Below are 23531 nucleotides of genomic sequence, written 5' to 3' on the forward strand. Positions count from 1 at the left end.
ATCTAGTCTCTGTGTATTAGCAAGTAGGAAATAGAGAACCGATGCTTATGGTAGGTCATCAAAATTTGTAGCCCAGAAGACAGCATTCATGCTCATGGATTTGTGGAGGAGTCCAAATACTTTTGTTCATGTAATGTATGTTAGACCATGAAACTTCTGTAAATGTTAAAGGAAATCTACCACACAGATTGTAAAACAAGCACACTGACATACTGGTGTGTACTCCCTCTGGCAGGATCCGCTCTTCTTTTAGCCTCTTATGCCCTTGTTTTTATGAAAAAAAGCATTAAATATTATGCAACTGAACCTGAGGGGCTCCAGGCTTAATTAAGAGCTAAGGAGCCTCTCCACCTCATTTGCATAATTTTTAAAGCCCTTTTTCTATCATAAAAACAAGGGCATAAGAAGCTAAAAGAAGAGTGGATTCTGTCAGAGGCGGCACACACCAGCATGTAAGTGTTTGTTTTAGAGTCCTTTATCTTGTTGGTAGATATCTTTAAAAGGACATCTACCACCAGTATCAAGGATTGTAAGGCCCCTTCCACACTTGCATTGCAGATCACGTCAGAGTTTGATCAGGGTGCGATCAGGGTTTGGTCAGTGAAAAGCTGACATTTTGCATCAGAGTACAATCAGTTTTCAGTCAGAGTTTGTTCAGTGTCTCAGTTTTTCATGCGCGTTTTCAATGCATGAAATGGACTCAGGACTGAGCTCTATCTTTTCTATGGCAATTGATGAAAAACGCATTGCACTTGCATGTGTCTCAGAGTGCAATGTGTTTTTGATGCGTCTCCATAGACTCGTATGGTGCGTTTTTCATGCGAATGACTTGCAAAAGTAGAGCATGCAGAGATTTAAACACGCGCTAAAAAAAAAACACGCGTGTGTGCATGAAAAAAAATGCAAGTGTGAAAAAGCCCATTGATTACAATGGGTCAGAGTGCAATGCAAGCTCTGCGCGTCAAAAGCACAAGTGTGGAAGGGGCCTAAATCAAGCACACTCACATACTGGTATGTGACCCCTCGGGATCTGCTCCTCTTTAAGCTTCCTATGCCCTTGTTTTTAGAAAAAAAAGGCTTTAAAAATCATTCAAAATAGCCTTAATTTGCCTAATTTTAAAGGTCTTTTTTTGTAAAAACACAGGAAAAAGAAGCTAAAAGAAGAGCAGAACCTACCAGACAGGGCACACACCGGTATGTAAGTGTGCTTGGTTTACAAACCTTCATCTTGGTGGTAGACTACCTTTAAGCTATGTTGTATTTAAAAAATAAAATAAAAAGTATACTGAAGAAAGAATTGAGGGGTATGCATATACAGTTACACACTATGTATCTTTATTTGGGTATTTCATCTTTTTACATATTCAAACATAAGAGAACATAAGAGAATGACCTTTAAGGAGTCCAGAATTATCAATGGGTCCTGGATACACATTCTGATCTCCCATCTGGTACTTGTCCCAGCTGTCAAACCCCACATATTTCTTCCACTGCTTGAACCAGCGACTGTCAATCAAGTACCTAAGACAAAAAAAAAAAAGTTGCAATGAAAAATGTGGGTTTACAGGTAAAATAATCAGTTGGTCAAGTAGAAAAACATGGAACAGGTCCCACTACCGGCATCGACATCTAAAATCTGCTGCAGGGGAACTATAGCATATACTTTAAGTGGATGTCCCCAAAGTGCTGCAAATTGAGGCAATAACCACAGACCCCGCTTCTGAGGCCATAAAGTAGTATCCAGTTAGTGAAAAGATGACTGTGGAGGCCTGCACTGGTCAGCTGACAAGTCAACTGGTACACCCTAAACCAAAGCAAATAGTTGGGAACATTGGACAAAGGACCAGGGAGAGACAAGAACACTATCTAATTTTGGGAATTAGCAAAAAACGAAAGCACTCCTTAAAGGACATCTCCCACCATTTTCTTGGTGGTAGACTGTCCCATAACGCACGCTCGTAACCTAAAGGATATGAAGGGGGCCTTTTTTCACTTCCTCCGGGTCTTCCATTACACCAAGAAAATAAGCTTTTAAAAATATTCAAATGAGCCGTAGGCGCTCAGGGTCCCATCCGACGAGCACCTCCTGGCTCCTCCGAGACCTAATTAATGCACGCCCCTCCCCCCGCCTTATTGTTATTCACTGCTCCCATGTCTCTCCTTGGCCAGACAGCTGGTGAAGTCACCCGGCTGTTTGGAATTCTTGCGCAGGGGCAAGATCTTCTATTTTGTGCAGCTCGCAGGTATCCTGTGCGACTGGGCAAGAAATCAAGCAGAATTCCAGACAGCCTAGTGACGGCATTGGCTGACAGGACGCAGAGAGACATGGGAGCTCTGAATAACAAAAAAATTAGGTCTCGGAGGAGCCAGGAGGCGCTCATCAGACTGGACCCTGAGCGCCTCTGGCTCATTTGAATATTTTTAAATGCACATCGCACTCTTCCAACGCCAAACCACAGATCTTCATTCATATCCCCCTGTGGCTCGGTTTGACAAAGGCTGTCTGTGCCGAGCCATCACATTATGTTTGCCGTGCCACTTGAATACAAATAGCGCTCAGCATCTACTTAAATGAGTGCTTCCTTTATTTGTTAATTCACTATTATCGGTGTAAGAATCCCTAAAGGTGAGTACCTGTAACTGTTGAAGTGTAACAGTATAACTATATACTTTATCTAATTACATTAACACTATATGTAGCACTTTAGGGACTGTTATGACTCATTTGGAGCTTAATAAAGTCTTAGGGGACTTTTGCTTTCTGTGTTCTTATCACATCAGAGCAACATGTATTCTGGATAAACACCACACCTCTTTACATACAAGGTGGTGCACATACGCACTAGAATGCCATTAGCAACCTATCATGTAGTTACGTAAATGACTGACATGAAACATTGTGATTTCCAGATTTCGTTCCCACATTACAAAACTGTAAAAATTGTAAAGGCTTTCCAAGCAGAAAACAATTCCCATTCACGAAGAATCAGCATGATACGCATTGACTTGAAAGCCCACTGAACTGTCACCTCACAGCAATAAAACAAGCATGCATTCTAACTTATGAATTATAGAACTGCCAAAATAGCTTATTTCCAGAAGTATAACTCTTTCCAGCTTCGTAATACTTTTAGCATATGTCATGCCTACTACTCGAGTGTGAGGATAAATACGGCAGGGTTTATATTTACATCCAGGTTTCAGCTCTTTCAATGTGTCAAAGAAATTAAAAATGGAAAAAAAAGCTGGAAACCAATCATTTGCTTAATGGGCACCAAAGGCAGGAAACGGTGATTAGTGGGGGTGCAATCAGTTGATCGATGAGGTCCACTGCCAATCAGCAAGAGGACCCCTATCCTGTAGGTAGGGAATTACGTTAAACTGTTAATTACCTCTCCATACAATGGAATATTAATTGGTGCCACTACCAATGAATCAGCAATTATAACAGCCCAATTATAACAATTATAAGAACGTCGATAGAAAACAATGTGGAATAAAACATTATATTTAATGCAGTTGCACTGGCTTGTGCTCGCCTGTAACCAGTAATTTATACATTGTATCATACAGGTTTTGCATGCAATAATTTGATTGCATTGAGGAAGTCAATTTTGTCACAAGTTTAGTTTAATTACGCTTTAAATCCAATTCTCTGCAATAAAACATTTGCTGTCATTTACATAAAACATATACATAAGTTCTGACTTGTGACACGCTATTGGACAGGATTCAGCCTCTGACTGTGAACAAGAAATCATGAATGTGGTGAGAAAACGAAACACAAAGTATATACAGAAAGTTGCTTAATCTAGACTATGCAATTATTAAAGAGGAGTTGCCGGTTATACAGGAAAACCCCTGACTGGCTGGAGAAGGACAAGCAAAAAAAAGTAATAAGTATAAGTAAAGTAAATGGTACTTGGTTCTGCCGACCAGTGGTCATGTGACAGCAGAAACGTTATTTTTAGCAAAACTGTAGGGTAGATACAAAGTTTCTAGTGTTTGAGTTTATACTTGTTTGTGCCTGCTTGAGGCACATGGACGTTTGCCATGCAAACTGTATGTGCGATTCCAGGGGTTGTCCGATATAATTTTAGGTAAAGCAATTCACATGTGTGCTGGAGGTTCTATTCAGAGGTTCCATTACAGATTCTATCAAAAACTCCTGCCTATTCCAGAACTGTAGGCATTATAGGGATCTTTTAGGCTCTGTTACGCATCACTTCAAACAACTGGGGCAGGAGTTAGTCAAAAAGTTAGTAACCATTTAAGCTCTTTACCCCTGTTGCTTTGGACTACTCTAACAAGCATGGTGTCTTATGACAGCACTATACAACTGAAGCTAAGTATTTATTTATATACAACTAATAAAATGTGATAAAACCTGTCTACAACGGCTATGTTTTCACACCATCAAAACCATTGTTAAATTTACAGGGAACCTGTCACATTTGCACATATACAGCCAGTGGCAGGTTCCTATAGAGCTCTAATAACTAACTGACCCCCTTCTTTTAGCTTATAATAGTTTCACTTACATCCACATAAATCACCTTTTATCTTATATTCCCTGCCATCAGGGAGGGGTGTGTCCGGCCCCTCCCATCTAACCCTTCCCATGCCTTATGCCTCCTTACTGGTCACAGTTCATGCCATGTGACCAGAGTGACATCATCTCAGGTACTTTAGCCTCTTAATAATAGCAAACTGTACCCCATGCATGTATCTGATCACATGAAGTCACATGCACGGTGTACAGTTTGCTATTCTTAGAAGGCTGAAGGACCTGCGATTATGTCACATGTCATGAATGTAAAACAAGGCACTGTGTGAAAAAATTGACACAATATTTCCCATCTGTACATAGAGGTTTATATGTCTGTAGTTGAATATTAGCAGAGTGTCCAAGTACAAGGAGGCAGAGCAGGGATTTGAAGAGACACAGAGATGTCAGTCCTAATAATGGAGCGTGGTTCACTGGTAGCCTGAGAGAGATGAGTCAGAAAGGCTAATTTGCATATCAGAAAAATGGCTGTAATTAAGGTACTGTGCCCCACTGTCAGCTAATTTTAGGTGATATGGGGAGGACTTGTAACCCTTTATCAGCAAGTATTGTTAGTCAGGGTGGTCAAAATCTGGTGACAGGCACATATTTAAATTAGCTTCGGGTTATCCAATTTGCAGACATTTGTCTGTGGGTCAGGTGTTAAAGGGGTTTTCCACATTTTGAGATTAAAAAAAAAAACCAAAAAAAAAACCAAACAAACAACAATATTGCCGAGAGTGTATTTTAGATGTGGGCTGCATAATGAAAACAGAATAAAGTAGTTCATCTGTTTGACACAGCCATTCTATCTGCAGCAGTTGGATACTATATAATTATAATAATAATTCTTTATTTATATAGCGCACACAGATTACGCAGCGCTGCACAAAACATGACTAATTGGTCCCTGTCCCCAATGGGGCTCACAATCTAAACAACCTAACAGTATGTTTTGGAGTGTGGGAGGAAACCGGAGTACCCGGAGGAAACCCACGCAAACACGGAGAGAACATACAAACTCTTTGCAGATGTTGACCTGGGTGGGATTCAAACCCAGGACTCCAGTGCTGCAAGGCAGAAGTGCTACCTACTCAGCCACCGTGCCGCCCATAATCTAGTCAATGAAAACAAAACAAATATGAAAAAGTCTAATAAGTAATTATGACACAAAAATAAGTGTCTTCAAAGATTCCAGATTGGTAACTTTCTGTAATGTCTGTAGGACTTTTTTCCATTATACATTGCTACCAGACAATACAACATCTTTCTAAAAGAAGATGTTGGTTATATATAGTAACTATGTTCTGAAGTTCTGCACTGATAAGAGCTTATCTCTTCTGTGAATGCCAGCAGCTACATGTCCACATGACCAATAGAGTAGCGGTACAAGATAATATCATACATAAATAATTATGGTGGCAAGAAGCAATGTATGGGTCTACATTTTCTACTATAGATCTACATCCAATACATTTTAAACAATTCACTACTACAAGTATTATTACATCATCTTATAACAGATGATAGTTATTTTTAAGACCAAACTGCATTAAAAGGAATCTTCAGCAGGATAGGGGATATATCTCAGGGGATGCAACCACAGGGACCCCCACCCCCAATAACTCGCATAATTAGAAACCACTATTTGATTGCCATGGTTTACAAGGAAGCAGGAAAGAGAGCACCAAGAACTAAGCTGTCCCTTACTCTAAGACTAAGCTAGTCCCTGCCTGCGGGTGCTGGCTAGCTCCAGACCTAACATCTCTCTCTAAGCACAAAGACTTTTCCAGATAGTTGGGAAAAGGACTACAGGATACTAGGGTCTTGTGTACTAAATTTGGGCCCCCTAACTAAATAATTACTGCAAGTAAAGCTTGGAAACAAGCAATCCCTGCATGCACACAAACACACAACCGAGGCGGAATACATGAAGAAGGGTAATTGAGAAGACAGGAATAGTGGGTTGCGACCATAGCAGGTCCAAAAAAACACTAACTAGAAAATAAGCACAGACAAAGTGGATCAGACATGAAAGTGGTGAGTGAATACAAGAGAACAGACAAACTTCACAGAATCTCTCACCACAGTCAAAGAAACAAGCTACATAGTAAGTGTAGACATTCCCACAGAACAGAGCAAATAATGAATGACAAAACCAGCATTAAATGGAGCCTGACTACTCCTGATAAGATAATACAAATTAACACAGCCGAGACAAAAACACCAGCAGGTAATGCAGAAACACCAGCAACAGCAAAAGACAGATAAACACAATCAGGTCACATAGCACAGTGGTAGAGAACTGAGTAGAAAGGCCACAGGATGTTTAAATCCCGTCTGGTTTTCAGTGTCTGAGAGCAGAACTGTTGTAGCTGCCCATTGCTCTGATCAGACACTTCTGATAAATCTGCCCCAGGGAGTTTAGCATCAGTAAAGGTGGTCAGTAAGGTACATCAATAACCGACTCTCCGGAAGTCTGCTGCATGATGTCGATTACAGCAAGGGGGGGCACTGTGAAGAAGGGAGAGCTTGACTTTAGAGCTAATCTATCCACCTCCATGACTTTATACAACAAATTTACATCTCCCTTCAAAGAGAATTGTTGATGATGCAACCATGCTGGGCCATGAAGGGAACAGGATTTAGCATCCTCTAGTGTGCTCCACAACATACTGGTAGTGGTGTGTTAGGTCCATTTTTGCTGACAGGTTCCCTTTAATATGTTATTTTCTGAAATATTCAAGTTTTATAGAGAAGCCTTTTCCATTTTTTCCCTACAGGTACAGGAAAGTATAGTTGCTGTGCAAATAGTACAATAACAGCCACAATATATAACCTATACCAGAGCTTATTTGTCTTATGCTCCTGAGGCCTCATATTTGAAGAGGCACCAATCTAATAGTGATGTCATGTTCTGTAATACTCTGCTAAATATCTACTTTATTCAAAGTATTGTCAATGTGTTTATTCAAACTATTGTCTATATAGTACATAAGAGTGTGCTTAAAAAGGTTGGGCAACTCCCACACCAGTTTTTACCAAAAAGGGGCACTGCCCAGTTCTACTCAAACATACTTGCCCTCCTATTTCGGATGACTTTGCAGTCCCCTGGTGCGATTGTATTTTATTATCTTTACTATAGCAACAATAATTAGAAGTCTCTTTGTTCTACTATGGCTGCATTCATACCTCATTTATGCTATCCATTTTAAAAACATGTTAGGAGAATTTCTGATGTATCCTTACAACACAGGGCAGCAGCGTATCCCCATTTATGCTCAGACAGTGGGATACATCCTGTGCTAGATCCTTCCAACCCCCTGAGTGGGGGTGAATACTGGCTGCACCCAGTGATCGACTGCTGAAGATGTTCATGGTGTCTCCAGAGTGACATAACTGTCCTTTTCTGCACAGTTACATCACCAGAGAAACCACATCATACACCAGACATGGATGCCATAAATGGACATCCGGCTCTACAGCCTCTGCTTGGCGTATAATGCTCCCTCCCATTCCAGGAGTATACAGGTAGTGCCCGGGTTACACACAAGATAGGGTCCGGAGGTTTGTTCTTAAGTTGAACTGTACATTTTATATTTGAAGTTCTAGACAATTTGTCCCAGTGACAATTGGAGTTTCAAAATTTTTGCTATAATTAGATCAAGGATTATCAATAAAGCTTCATTACAGACACCTTACAGCTGATCATTGCAGTCTGAGACTAAAGTAAAGCATTCAGAGAGCTTCACCAGAGGGCACAGTGGGCAGAGGGGTCCGTCTGTTACTATGGGTTGTCTGTAAGTCGGGTGTCCTTAAGTAGGGGACCGCCTGTACACTGATTATACCCAACACTTACCCAGACTTTGTTACGGCCAGTTCCTAGAGAAAGAAAAATGTAGAATATGTCCACACAAGGCAGCCTTCACCTTTTACATACTCTTACTTACTGCTATATTATGTAGTGCCATGCCCACATATGTCCCTAAGGCTGAAGTGCTTGGGGATAGGGACATTAGCAGAGCACCTCAAGGTTTTGGCTCTACCATAATAACTATTCCCCCTACTACACTGGATCTGCAGCTCACACAATATCAACTGTCTTTAACTGCCTGTGTCTTTGTTTCTGTAGCTCTAAGAAACACAATCCTGATGCCATCTGAAAGATGAGATTCTTATCATTAATATGACATTAAAAAATTCTAGGAACTATTGAACTGAAGATAGGAGCCTCAGGAGTGACTCTCCCTGTATAGACTCTACACAGGACACTTCCCTTGCAACCATGACTTGGAGATTTTTCTTTATATGTAAATGAGATTTCACATAAAAGGACATTTCTTACCCTACTTGAGGCTAATAGATTAAAATTTTGTGACAATGCCCCTTTAAAGGGGCCCTCCGAGTTATGAACACAGACCGCATAAAGAACATTTTATATGTGAGATTTATCATAGTGGCTTAGAAAACTGTGGCACCAGCGTGACAGCGGGGCAGGCGAGCTGTGGCACCAGCGGGGCAGGCGAGCTGTGGCACCAGCGTGACAGCGGGGCAGGCGAGCTGTGGCACCAGCGTGACAGGCGAGCTGTGTCACCAGCGTGGCAGGCGAGCTGTGGCACCAGCGTGGCAGCGTGGCAGGCGAGCTGTGGCACCAGCGTGGCAGCGGGGCAGGCGAGCTGTGGCACCAGCGTGGCAGCGGGGCAGGCGAGCTGTGGCACCAGCGTGGCAGCGGGGCAGGCGAGCTGTGGCACCAGCGTGGCAGCGGGGCAGGCGAGCTGTGGCACCAGCGTGGCAGCGGGGCAGGCGAGCTGTGGCACCAGCGTGGCAGCGGGGCAGGCGAGCTGTGGCACCAGCGTGGCAGCGGGGCAGGCGAGCTGTGGCACCAGCGTGGCAGGCGAGCTGTGGCACCAGCGTGGCAGCGGGGCAGGCGAGCTGTGGCACCAGCGGGGCAGGCGAGCTGTGGCACCAGCGGGGCAGGCGAGCTGTGGCACCAGCGGGGCAGGCGAGCTGTGGCACCAGCGGGGCAGCGGGGCAGGCGAGCTGTGGCACCAGCGGGGCAGCGGGGCAGGCGAGCTGTGGCACCAGCGGGGCAGCGGGGCAGGCGAGCTGTGGCACCAGCGGGGCAGCGGGGCAGGCGAGCTGTGGCACCAGCGGGGCAGCGGGGCAGGCGAGCTGTGGCACCAGCGGGGCAGCGGGGCAGGCGAGCTGTGGCACCAGGGTGACAGCGGGGCAGGCGAGCTGTGGCACCAGGGTGACAGCGGGGCAGGCGAGCTGTGGCACCAGGGTGACAGCGGGGCAGGCGAGCTGTGGCACCAGGGTGACAGCGGGGCAGGCGAGCTGTGGCACCAGGGTGACAGCGGGGCAGGCGAGCTGTGGCACCAGGGTGACAGCGGGGCAGGCGAGCTGTGGCACCAGGGTGACAGCGGGGCAGGCGAGCTGTGGCACCAGGGTGACAGCGGGGCAGGCGAGCTGTGGCACCAGGGTGACAGCGGGGCAGGCGAGCTGTGGCACCAGGGTGACAGCGGGGCAGGCGAGCTGTGGCACCAGGGTGACAGCGGGGCAGGCGAGCTGTGGCACCAGGGTGACAGCGGGGCAGGCGAGCTGTGGCACCAGGGTGACAGCGGGGCAGGCGAGCTGTGGCACCAGGGTGACAGCGGGGCAGGCGAGCTGTGGCACCAGGGTGACAGCGGGGCAGGCGAGCTGTGGCACCAGGGTGACAGCGGGGCAGGCGAGCTGTGGCACCAGGGTGACAGCGGGGCAGGCGAGCTGTGGCACCAGCGTGGCAGCGGGGCAGGCGAGCTGTGGCACCAGCGTGGCAGGCGAGCTGTGGCACCAGCGTGGCAGCGGGGCAGGCGAGCTGTGGCACCAGCGGGGCAGGCGAGCTGTGGCACCAGCGGGGCAGGCGAGCTGTGGCACCAGCGGGGCAGCGGGGCAGGCGAGCTGTGGCACCAGCGGGGCAGCGGGGCAGGCGAGCTGTGGCACCAGCGGGGCAGCGGGGCAGGCGAGCTGTGGCACCAGCGGGGCAGGCGAGCTGTGGCACCAGCGGGGCAGCGGGGCAGGCGAGCTGTGGCACCAGCGTGGCAGCGGGGCAGGCGAGCTGTGGCACCAGCGTGGCAGCGGGGCAGGCGAGCTGTGGCACCAGGGTGACAGCGGGGCAGGCGAGCTGTGGCACCAGGGTGACAGCGGGGCAGGCGAGCTGTGGCACCAGGGTGACAGCGGGGCAGGCGAGCTGTGGCACCAGGGTGACAGCGGGGCAGGCGAGCTGTGGCACCAGGGTGACAGCGGGGCAGGCGAGCTGTGGCACCAGGGTGACAGCGGGGCAGGCGAGCTGTGGCACCAGGGTGACAGCGGGGCAGGCGAGCTGTGGCACCAGGGTGACAGCGGGGCAGGCGAGCTGTGGCACCAGGGTGACAGCGGGGCAGGCGAGCTGTGGCACCAGGGTGACAGCGGGGCAGGCGAGCTGTGGCACCAGGGTGACAGCGGGGCAGGCGAGCTGTGGCACCAGGGTGACAGCGGGGCAGGCGAGCTGTGGCACCAGGGTGACAGCGGGGCAGGCGAGCTGTGGCACCAGGGTGACAGCGGGGCAGGCGAGCTGTGGCACCAGGGTGACAGCGGGGCAGGCGAGCTGTGGCACCAGGGTGACAGCGGGGCAGGCGAGCTGTGGCACCAGGGTGACAGCGGGGCAGGCGAGCTGTGGCACCAGGGTGACAGCGGGGCAGGCGAGCTGTGGCACCAGGGTGACAGCGGGGCAGGCGAGCTGTGGCACCAGGGTGACAGCGGGGCAGGCGAGCTGTGGCACCAGGGTGACAGCGGGGCAGGCGAGCTGTGGCACCAGGGTGACAGCGGGGCAGGCGAGCTGTGGCACCAGGGTGACAGCGGGGCAGGCGAGCTGTGGCACCAGGGTGACAGCGGGGCAGGCGAGCTGTGGCACCAGGGTGACAGCGGGGCAGGCGAGCTGTGGCACCAGGGTGACAGCGGGGCAGGCGAGCTGTGGCACCAGGGTGACAGCGGGGCAGGCGAGCTGTGGCACCAGGGTGACAGCGGGGCAGGCGAGCTGTGGCACCAGGGTGACAGCGGGGCAGGCGAGCTGTGGCACCAGGGTGACAGCGGGGCAGGCGAGCTGTGGCACCAGGGTGACAGCGGGGCAGGCGAGCTGTGGCACCAGGGTGACAGCGGGGCAGGCGAGCTGTGGCACCAGGGTGACAGCGGGGCAGGCGAGCTGTGGCACCAGGGTGACAGCGGGGGCAGGCGAGCTGTGGCACCAGGGTGACAGCGGGGGCAGGCGAGCTGTGGCACCAGGGTGACAGCGGGGGCAGGCGAGCTGTGGCACCAGGGTGACAGCGGGGGCAGGCGAGCTGTGGCACCAGCGTGACAGCGGGGGCAGGCGAGCTGTGGCACCAGCGTGACAGCGGGCAGGCGAGCTGTGGCACCAGCGTGACAGCGGGGCAGGCGAGCTGTGGCACCAGCGTGACAGGCGAGCTGTGGCACCAGGGTGACAGCGGGGCAGGCGAGCTGTGGCACCAGGGTGACAGTGGGGTAGGCGAGCTGTGGCACCCGGGTGACAGTGGGGTAGGTGAGCTGTGGCACCAGGGTGACAGTGGGGTAGGTGAGCTGTGGCACCAGGGTGACAGTGGGGTAGGTGGACTTTAGCACCAGGGTGAGAGGTGAAGTATCGGGTGACAGCAGAGTAGGAGTTGGACAGCTGGGGTATGACTGTGACAGGTGTAGCATTCAGGGACTGGCGGCTGGTGACAGCAGTGGAGTCCTGCAGGCCCTCGGCGGCTTGTAGTGTGTGGGTATAACGGAGGGCAGTGACTGGCACACGCTGAGGCCGCAGCACTGGGTACGGGTGAGTGACAATGAACAGGTGACAACGCTGGCCGGGTGCAGTGATCAGTGCCAGGCATGATACAGATGTTTTCACTGTCACCCGCGACCCGTCTCCCTCATGTTCGCCCCGGACAGCGCGCCCTCTTCTTCCCGTGGCTTTCCCCCGGTTCCCTGTTCTCCGTTGTACCACTTACCAGGTGTCTCCTCTCCGGAGAGGGGTTTTCAGCAGCGCTGACACTTCGGATCTCTGAGTCTCCAGATCAACCACTCCGCCCTCCGCCATCTTCCTGCACTGACAGCTGCGCGCTGCATCCTGGGAGTGACGTCACTGCTGGGAAGTAGGGGAAGCGGTGAGTGCGGCCATGAGCGCCGGGGAGACGCTGGAGCCAATCAGCGCGTGCAGGGGAGCGCGCTGCAAGCAGGACACCGGCCGGTGTGGGTCCTGACATAGCTATAGCCGCCCGTGCACAGGGATTGGCTTCAACCACAGTAATCACATAACTTGCCGGGGTGCCCCTAATAACATAGTGATTGCCCTCCTAAGAAGGTAAATGATGAGCATTAAACTATAATACAAAGGTCACAGGGGGCAGATTGGCCCGTCTTTAAGTAGGAGTCGTCTGTATGTCGGGTGTTCTTAAGTAGGGGACCGCCTGTATAGGCAGCTCCAGTGGCCTGGGGCCCATTGCCACCCAAACCACCCACCAGATTTTATACTCGGAAAGCCTTGTACCTCTGTAGTGACCCAGAGTGCAATTCCTGTGGCACCTGTATTTTATGTTTCATGAGGTAATATATTCTTATGTGTACTTTGTTATGTTTGCATTGTACAGAGAATGAGTTACATTGTAGGGGAGTCAGCTTCCTGCAGTGACCTGATGGTTCACTTAACCCCTTAAGGACGCAGCCATTTTGTAGCTTAAGGCTCAGCCCGATTTTTTGGATTCTGACCTGCGTCGCTTTATATGGTTATAACTTTTGAACGCTGTTACTTATCAAAACGATTCTGAGATTGTTTTTTCCCCACATGTTGTACTTCATTTTAGTGGTAAATTTTGGCTGATAAGTTTTGCGTTTATTTACAAAAAAAAAGCAAATATGATAAATTTTTTGAAAAATTTGCCATTTTCGAAATTCAAAATCATTGTGTTTTCAGGCAGATCGATTTACCACCTAAATAAGTTGCTGAATAACATTTCCCATTTGTCTACTTTACATTTTCATAATTTCTGAAATGTTTGGATAATTTATTTTGATGTCACGCGGCTTACAAAAAGAATATCGCTTTTCCGGATTTTCAGAATTGACTATTTTGGGGATAAATACAGTTTTGAATGAAATTTTACATATTTAGCATCAAAACCCCCTATATAATCTACCCATTTTCAAATCTGCACCCCTCAAGCTATCAGAAACAGCTTTTACAAAGATTGTTAACCCCTTGAGATCTTCATAGTAATTGAATCAAAATGGAGGTGAAATTTAGAATGGTCAAATTGTTCCCTTATACGTTCATTTAGCACTAAAATTTACACATTTCCAAAATATAAAAAGAGAAAACCCACCATACAATTTGTTCTACAATTTCTCCTGAGTACAAAGACCCCCCACATGTGGCCGTTACTTGTGTTATGGGGGCACAGCGAGACGCAGAAGGGAAGGAGAGCCCTGCAGCTGCCAGGATTTTAGTTTCCTCATTGGCCCCTTTTGAAGGCTATAAAATTTTCGCTTTTTCGTTATTTGGGCCATGTGATGCCATTTTTTTTGCGTGATGAGATGCTTTTTCCATTGTTACCATTTTGGGGTTAGTATCACCTATTGTTGAAAATTTAGGAACTTTTTTTGAGAGCAGGAGTAGAAAAGCATCAATTCTGTACTGGATTTTTTACTTTTTTTTTTTTGATGTTCACCGTATAGACTAATAATCATATTATCTTCATTCTATGGGTCGATACGATTACGGGGATACCAGACATGAATATATTTTCTTACGTTTTACTAAATTTGTCAAACAAAACCCTAATGTGGGGAAAAATCTATCATTTATGTATTGCCGTCTTCCAAGTGGCATAACATTGTTACTTTTTTGGCTACGGAGCTGGTTGATGGCTTATTTTTTGCGGGACATGTTGTACTTTGCACCAGTATCATGTCGGAGTACACATGGTTTTTTGATCACATTTTATAGCATTTTTTGTGGGATTGAATAGCTAAAAATCATAATTTTTGGAAGGTTTATAGCAGTTTTTTTTTACGGCGTTTATCGTGGGGGTTCAATAATGATTTACTTGTATTCTACGGGTTGTTACGGACGCGGTGATACTATATATGTGGGGTTTTTGTTATGATTTAGACTTTTTTGGGGTTATATGTCTCTTTATATGTTATGGGGCTTATGGGCATTTTTATTGATTTATTACTTTATTTTTTATTGAATAACATTTTTTTTTTAACTTTTTCACTTTTTCCACCATGGGAAATGACCAAGCAATCATCTGATTGCTTGTTCATGATAATACTCTGCAATAATCATGTATTGCAGAGTATTATCAGTGTCAGCCTATGCACTTGCATAGGCTGGCACTATGCCAGTAAGATGACGTCACAGACGCCATCTTACTGGCAGTGCCTGCAGGCAGTGCTGGGGACCAGATCGGACCCCAGCACTTCCATAGCAGCGATCGGTGCCCCCCGAAAACGGTTCGGGGGGGCCGATCGTGGGGGAAAGACACCCCAGAGACATGTTAGATGCCGCGGTCGTGCTGACCGCGGCATTTAACGGGTTACACACCCGCGATCGGAGCCGACTCCGATCGCGGGTGTTACACTGGGGTGCCGAGCCGGCATAAGCGCCGTGGCGGATATATCCGCCACTGAGCGCTAAGTCACTGCGCTCCGTGGCGGATATATCCGCCACGGAGCGTGAAGGGGTTAAAGGGGTTATCCGGGCTGGGGAGGGCTAGTTAAACATAATAAACATGTACTTACCTCCTCCGGTGCTGCCGATGTCCCGCGCCGCGGCCCGTCTTCTCTGTGCGCCGGTTTCATTACACCGGCGCACAGGGAGCTTCCGGCCGGCCGGAAGCTCCCATGCGCACCATCTCTCAGCGCTTACAACGCTGAGAGATAGGGGCGCATGGGAGGAGCCGTTCACATCGTGGACCGGAAGCTCCCTGTGCGCGGCTTCCGTGCCCCTGTAAACAAACAGGGGCACGGATCGAAGGGACCGCGGCGCGGGACATCAGCGGCGCCGGAGGGGGTAAGTACATGTTTATTATGTTTAACTAGCCTTCCCCAGCCCGGCCATAAAAATAAAATTAAACCTGGATAACCCCTTTAAAGGAAGTCTATCATTTGAGTTCATGCATTATGAACCAAACATACCCAGCAGCTGGGGGATGGTGCAGCAATTGATTACTTCTGTTTGTCAGGCACAACACTGTGAATACAGCGTTCTCTGAAGCAGTGCAAGCAGAGAAGTGCCGAGCCAGGCAAAGGAGCGACAGAGCCCCATCATCCTGAATCTTATAATTGTGTTTTCAGCAGAACCACTGAGCTCATGGAGTAAACAAGATCTGTTTCTGCATCAGTGTAACTGTCTGCTGCTGACAAGAGAACCGGACACCAAAGGGAACAGCTGAAAGTGAAAGTGTGAAAGAGAATTCACCAGGTGTATTTTCCACACCACATATTTCTGGGATTCAAAGGGAAAGTTGTGCAAGGCCCTTTGAATTACGCTAGGAACCATAAGTAGTAGCATTTGGCTTGGCCTAGATACTTCAGAAGAGACCTTCCCTACAAGGGGGCATAAGGCTCAAGCACCAATGGGAAAGTCAGGATTACAGGGCTGACCAGCCTCCCACTCCTAGTGATATACTGGGGTTTCAGGAAGCCATCTAGTTCACCACCCACAAAAAAGTAACTCATTCCAGGCTGTCAGTGTTAAAGGGAACCTACCACCACAAATCTACCTATAAAGGTAGATCGGATGGTAGGTGGATCAATGGGACGTGAGGAGAGCCCATTTTAGAGCTAATCCTCACGTCCCCGCACTTTTTTAGTAACTTTTATTTGACTTTTATGCTAATTTTCTTATGCGGCTACTGGGGCGTGGAGTAGCCGCATCTGAGGTTACACGAGGCGGCTACTCCATGCCCCGGTAGCCACTTTACCCCTCCTACTCACCATCTTCGGCGTGCAGCTCGTAGCATGCGCAGACTGCAGGATCGTCGGACGAGGGCGCGCAGCTACGAGCAGCCCATTGATCCACCTACCACCCGATCTACCTTTATAGGTAGATTTGTGGTGGTAGGTTCCCTTTAAAGGAAATCAACCACGTAAAAAACATAAAAAAAACCTATGGTACAAATACTCGACTCCGCTGCTAATTATGCACAGCCTCGCGACCTACTTTCCCATGCTGACAACATGGGAGAGCAAGGTGATGTCATACAAGAGGTGTGAATTGACGCCCCTCGGGTATCGTCGGGAGAGGGAGGTGGCTAAGGCGTTCATACTTAGCAGACCAGAGAGACGGGCATCTCCTCCCCTCGCTCCGGCCTGTTAATCATAGGTTTGTTTTCTAGGTGATCCTGGCGTGTCAAGCTTAATAAAGGTCAGGATCAAGATGAAGAGGAGCGGGGATGAGTATTTATAGGTTGTTTAATGTTTTGTATGTGGTTGATTTCCATTAACTATGATTGGGTCAAACCCCGCCCCCGAGCAGACACCATGTGTGACCGCACCGTCATTCTCTGTCCCCCACCAGACAGATTTCTCACATGACCAGAGTCCCAACATGTGGATTGATTATAAATTTGCAAACTGAACATTTATGGGAATTATAAACACTAAGGGTACGGGACTAATAGTCAAACAAGCTCTTATTCACTAGGTGATACATTAAGCCAATTATTGTATATCAGCTTCTCTCTGATAACTCGCATTCATTATTACTTACTAAACTTGAATAAAAGGCTTAATTACATGGACCCCCACCAGCTTCCCATTGCCCAGGAAATTGTGAGTGACAGGTCTTTCCTTATTTCACTTGAACACCCAAAAACAATATCTTAATATTGAATATATGAAAATATGTCATTTTACACACAATCTACTAAACATCCCTACCTACAGGGATTTTTAGATATTAACATGGCTACATTGGATAATTCTTTCAAAATTATCCTCCTACTTACCATATATACTCGAGTATAAGCCGACCCAAGTATAAGCGGAGGCCCCTAATTTTACCACAATAAACTGGGAAAGCCTATTGAATTGTGTATAAGCCGAGGGTGGAAAATGCATTGGTCACAGCCTCCCCAGTATATAGCCTGCCAGCCCCTGCTCCCCCAGTGTATATATATATATATATATATATATATATAGCCAGCCCCTGCCCCATAGTATATAGCCAGCACCTGCCCCCCAGTACACAGCCTGCCAGCCCATATCTCCCAGTATATAGCCACCCCCCTGCCCCAGTATATAGCCACCCCCCTGCCCCAGTATATAGCCACCCCCCTGCCCCAGTATATAGCCACCCCCCTGCCCCAGTATATAGCCACCCCCCTGCCCCAGTATATAGCCGGCCCCCTGCCCCAGTATATAGCCGGCCCCCTGCCCCAGTATATAGCCGGCCCCCTGCCCCAGTATATAGCCGGCCCCCTGCCCCAGTATATAGCCGGCCCCCTGCCCCAGTATATAGCCGGCCCCCTGCCCCAGTATAAAGCCAGCCCCCTGCCCCAGTATATAGCCAGCCCCATGCCTCAGTATATAGCCAGCTGCCCTTGCGCCCCAGTATATAGCCAGCAGCCCTTGTGCACCAGTATATAGCCAAACCCCTGCCCCATTATGTAGGCTGTCCCCCGCCCGCCATACAGCCATCTCCCCACCCCCTCATACAGCCAGGCCCTGCCCCGTAGTACAGCCAGTTGATTAAAAAAAATTCAAAACTGACCTTTCCGGAACCCCCCACAGGTCTTCTGTTCGTCTCACGGACCTGCCCCTGATGGACTGATCGCCGGAAAGGTGAGGGTTTATTTTGTACTCAAGCATAAGCCGAGTTGGGGTTTTTCAGCACATGTTTTGTGTTGAAAAACTCTGCTTATACTTGAGTATATACGGTATGTGACCCCACAAGAGATAATAGTTACTAACCACTAGTTATAACTACTGTTGACCACCAGAAATATGAAAAATACTACCACTTATTCCATCTTATGAGAAAATATGCAATGTATGTAGAAAATGGTTAATACATAATTCTTGTGAGAATTTTTTTATGACATCATGTTAATCATTACTTTTTGCATCTCTTTTTCTTAGTCGGTCCTTTTCATTTTTCTGCTGACAGAGGTAGTTGATGGGTTTTTGTTTTGTGCAATTAGCAGTAATTTTCATTGGAACTATTCTGGGGAATGTGTCTTTTTATGAAGCTTTTTTGAGGTGGGATGACATAAACACGGCATTTTGGATAGGGCTTACAGGCTCCATACACAGGGAGCAACTGCTGTTTTACAAAGCAGCCACCTGCTGCAAACAACTACTGTCTGTGCTCTACGAGGCTCCCACAGCTGTCATACAGCAGAAGAATATGAATCTGAATTCAAATGCTGTATATACACAATATGCTCAAATACAGTGACATTGCTGTATAGTGAAGCAGTGATCAGACTCTCCTGGGGGCTAAAGAAAAAAGACAAAAAAACCCATAAAAGTTCAATGGGCCCCCTCCCGTTCCCAAGAATGGGAATATAAATGTGGTAACACAACAGACTAGAAATAATAAGATAAAACCCAATATCTCTCTGATCTAGAAATATGTAAAAATAAGTAAAATAAATAAAAAGAAAATAGTCATTTATCATTTGAGTAAAACACATTTTTAGAAAATACTGCATCATTTCTAGGAAAGTCTGGACAAACTACTGGAAATACTTAAATTTCAGGAATTCACCAAAAACTGATTGCTAGTCAGACTACACTGATGTCATTATTCAAACTTTTTGAAGTAGTTGTTTGATCCTTAATCTATGCTGTAGGTTTCTTAGGTTTCCAAAGCAAGATAACAAAGACGTGTCTTATTGATTAAAAAAAAAAAAAATCAAAGTTTGAATGAGTAACATAAGACCATAAACACCTAAGAGAAAAATAAAAATAAAGCAGTGGATAGACTGGAACTCTCTCTTTAACCACTTAACAATGTCGACTGTGGGTATTCTGAGAGGTCATCTGTTGCTATGACAGCCTCGGGTCTTTGCATATTGTAATGCATGATCCGTAAAATCCCCACGTACTGCCAAACTGTAGTATGGCAGTATATGGTAGGATCAATCAGACAGGGTTCAGGGATCAGGGTTAAAGTACCCTAGGGGGTCTAAAAAATAATTAAAAAAAAGTTTAAAAAAAACCTAAAAATTCAAATCGCCCCCCTTACCCTAGAACTGATATAAATATAAACAGTAGAAATCATAAACATGTTAGGTATCACTGCGTCCCAAATTGTCCAATCTATCAAAATATAATAAATTATTCCCAGCCTTTAACCCTGTAACAGAAAATAAAATCCAAATTTGAAAATGCCACTTTTTTGCCATTTTGCCACATATAAAAAATGATCAAGAGGCCATGCAGTCCTCAAAATGGTAGCATTAAAAATGGCATTTCCTCTCAGAAAAAAATGACACCACCCGCAGCTCCATACACCAAAGTATGAAAAAGTTATTAGTGCCAGAAGACGGCAAAATGAAGAATCTGTGTTTCCCGTCTACCTGTGACGTTTCCGCGTTCCTGTGGCGTTCCCGTGCTTCTGAGGCATTCCCGTGCTCCTGTGGCGTTCCCGTCTGGCCATGGACTCCGCCAAGGTCTTGAATTCTGCTAAAGCCATGAACTGTGCTAATGATCCACATCTGCTGCTGGTGGATTTGCCCGACAAATTTGATGGCAACCCCAATTTTGTTTCCCAATGCTCGCTGCACATTAAACTGATGTCCTCCCAGTTCACCACCTAACTCTCTAAACTGGCATTTGTTTTCTCTTTGCTCTCCAGAGAGGCCCTGGCCTGGGCTACTCCTTTGTGGGATAGTGGTGATCCGGACATGGCTATCTATACCACATTTCTGGCCTTCCCAGGGGCCGCTACAGAGTCTCCGGCCTTCCCAGAGGCCGCTCCAGAGTCTCCGGTTTTCCCAGATGCCACTCGGATGTGTTAAGAGCCACTCCAGCTTCTGGCTTCCCAAGGGCCACTCCAGCCTCCAGCCAAAAGACGTTCCAGCCTCCAGCCAAAAGACGGGGCGTTACTGTCCCCGTGCCTGCGCACTCTCTGCTGCCGGCGACTTTTCAGATGTGCGGAAGCCTCTTGATGTATCGGGCAGCGAACATGCAGCGGCGGGGCACTAGCCCCAGCGTATGATAAATATGCCCCTATGTCCTTATCATGAGAATATATTCCTCTCTTGATACAATCCCACACAGCAGTATGTGCCCTCAAATGGCCCCCCAAGGAAAGTATATATGGCACAGGATGTACACTGTGTAGCATTGGCCCTTATACAGTCTATTACTCTAATCGGGATTACAAGAGAAAATAAAGATTTACTAAAACACAAATTCACTGAAGTAGCACAAAAATATAGCAGTTATAGCGGTCCATCAATTTTAAATTACATAATCCTAAATCACACTTTGGACGCTGCACACATATAGGATCAATGCAGGCTTGCACATGCTCCCACAATCGCTTTTCTGTTAGCTTTTTAAAGGTTTGGATGCCGCAGAAGCTTGATGCCAGCGAAGCTGTTCCTTTCTTTGCAATAAAGAGCTTGCTGCAAAACCCAAATATTTGATCTATCAAAAAAAGAAATATCATACTGTAAACTAAATCAAAGGGTTGTACAAGTCCCAAAATAGCATAAAAGAAAACATCCTTCTAGAAATGATATCTTGTGTAGTTCCTTACACTTAAGTATTAAAAAGTTATGAGTTTTTAGGTTATGGCAGATTTTTAAAGGGAACCTACCACCACAATTCTACCTATAAAGGTAGAACGGGTGGTAGGTGCTTAAATGGGACGTGCGGATAGCCCTTTTTAGAGCTAATCCTCACTATATTTTTGAAATCTTTATTGCCCTAATATGTAAATTTTGTAAAGCGGCTACTGGGGCGTGGAGTAGCCAGACATGAGGCTACACGTCGCGGCTACTCCACGCCCCAGTAGCCGCATTGCAAAATTTACATATTAGGGCAGTAAAGATTTCAAAAAGATAGCGGGATATGAGGATTAGCTCTAAAAATGGCTATCCTCACATACCATAAATGCACCTACCACTCGTTTTACCTTTATAGGTAGAATCGTGGTGGTAGGTTCCCTTTAACATTTTATTTTTTATGCTATTTAAACTGTCAGATATGCTACCAGTACAGCTCTGTAATAATTTTCATGACCAGTTCACACCCAGGTTTTTATTCTGCAGAGGGCTCTGTTACATTTTGTTGATGAATATGTATTTCAGGTGTTGTTTGAGATATGGAAGGCTGAATCTACTAATGGCCTGGGTGGCACCCTGGAATTCCTAATATACTCACTGTCAGGTTTCAGGATCTGTGGACCCTCTGGACCACCGCGGGAGGTGGTACTAGCCGACACCTGGAACCGGAATCTAAGTGGCACCTGGTCTTCACCAGAGCCCACCGTGAAGTGGGATGGTCTTGCTGCTGCGGGGTACAACCAGGTCGTTCCAAAGGTGCGACTAGTCTGATGTGGCCGCCAAGGTGGTGAAAGTCTCGTAGTACAGCACAGGGTCAGGGCAGGCAGCAGAGAAGCAAGGTCCAAGTCAGCAACAGGAGGTCAATGCAGATGGGAACAGGAACACTGGAGCGGGAACACTGGAGCGGGAACACTGGAGCGGGAACACTGGAGTGGGAACGTAGGAACAGGAACGGACTGGAACAGGAATACAGGAACGGACTGTGACACGGGAACAGGAACACAGGAAAGGAATACAGGAACACAGAAGCAGGTAGGGAATGCAGGAACACAGAGGGGCTTTCACTTCTACGTAAATGGCTTGACGATCCGGAAACTGCCAGATTATATAGCAACTCCGGAAGCGGCCAGCGCCAATCAGTCAGGCGCTGGCCCTTTAAATCTTCAAGAGCTGCCACGCGCACCCTAGGGAGTGCGTACGTTTGCACGGCATAGCCGGGAAGGGAGCTGGATCGTGGAGAGGTAAGTGCGGGACGAGGCAGCGCCACCACGGAGAGGGGCACCGGTGTGCCTGCGATCCGAGGCATTGATCGCAGGGATACTCAGGACACTCACTGATTATTGCTGTTTCATGGTGTCTAGCAGAACCTTTACTATTCTGCTTTTTGCTGTGTACTCTGACCCTTACTTTATTATTTGGCTATTCGTTTCCTCACAATTCTGTAACTTGCTGCCATCTTGGTTTTGACTAGAATTTCCTTACTATGCTTGTGACTCTACATTTGTTTCTCTGTTTGTGTGTCATAAATTATGTGCACATTCCCAGAGTAGAGATTGTCACCCAGTTATGGTTTAGTTCAGGACCTAGATTTAGGCATTCGCAGAGGTCCTGGGAATGGTAACATAAGGACCTGCACCTCCTTTCTTGTCTTAACAAAAACTATAAAATGTTATCACACTGACCCAGAAAATAAAGGGAATTTGCCTTTGGATTGCACCATAAAAGCAAAAACAAACAAAGTAGAACAGTATGCCTCACTCCAAAACTAGACAACAATAACCTCTAGAGTGGTAAAGCAGACTAAAACATAACTTTTAATCATTAAACCAGAAAAAAAAAAACAATCACCAACATAAAACAGGGGGTGGTAGTGTCACCAGGGCAATGCTATGACGCCAATGCACAAATGGGAAATGTACAGTACACACTTTTAACCTTAATAATGTCAACCTAACTATTAAAATAAAATGAAAACGTTAGCCTTAGGCTGCATTCACACTGCCGTATGGGTGACGTATATACAGCCGATATACGTCCCCCATAGACGGCAACGGGCGCACAATGCCCTATGGGAGCGGTACGGAGCCTCACACATGCGGCACCGTACCCCGTGAAAAGATATCTTTTCACGCCATACGGTGCCATATGTCCCTATGGAGAGGGGC

At 47.2% G+C, this 23531-nt stretch overlaps 1 protein-coding gene and 1 long non-coding RNA gene across 5 annotated transcripts in view; one reads left to right on the forward strand and one right to left on the reverse strand.

The window, feature by feature from the left end:
* USP15 (ubiquitin specific peptidase 15) overlaps window positions 1-12773 on the reverse strand; it is a 53734-nt gene extending 40961 nt beyond the window's left edge. The window contains exons 1-2 of one of the 4 annotated variants that reach the window (XM_072146806.1): window positions 12571-12773; window positions 1394-1521 (exon numbers count right to left, since the gene is read on the reverse strand). In XM_072146806.1, coding sequence (XP_072002907.1) covers window positions 1394-1521; window positions 12571-12659 — 217 coding nt within the window. In that variant the 5' untranslated portion in view covers window positions 12660-12773. The remainder of the gene's footprint in view (window positions 1-1393; window positions 1522-12570) is intronic. The other 3 variants (XM_072146807.1, XM_072146808.1, XM_072146809.1) reach the window with 3 other exon arrangements.
* Window positions 12436-20656, forward strand: LOC140126860 (uncharacterized). The gene is made up of 2 exons (XR_011854914.1): window positions 12436-12923; window positions 20430-20656. It is a non-coding gene; the product is annotated as an uncharacterized lncRNA (long non-coding RNA).
* The last annotated feature ends 2875 nt before the right edge of the window (window positions 20657-23531 follow it).

This window comes from Engystomops pustulosus, chromosome 4 (genome assembly GCF_040894005.1).
Source record: "Engystomops pustulosus chromosome 4, aEngPut4.maternal, whole genome shotgun sequence".
Taxonomy (NCBI): domain Eukaryota; kingdom Metazoa; phylum Chordata; class Amphibia; order Anura; family Leptodactylidae; genus Engystomops; species Engystomops pustulosus.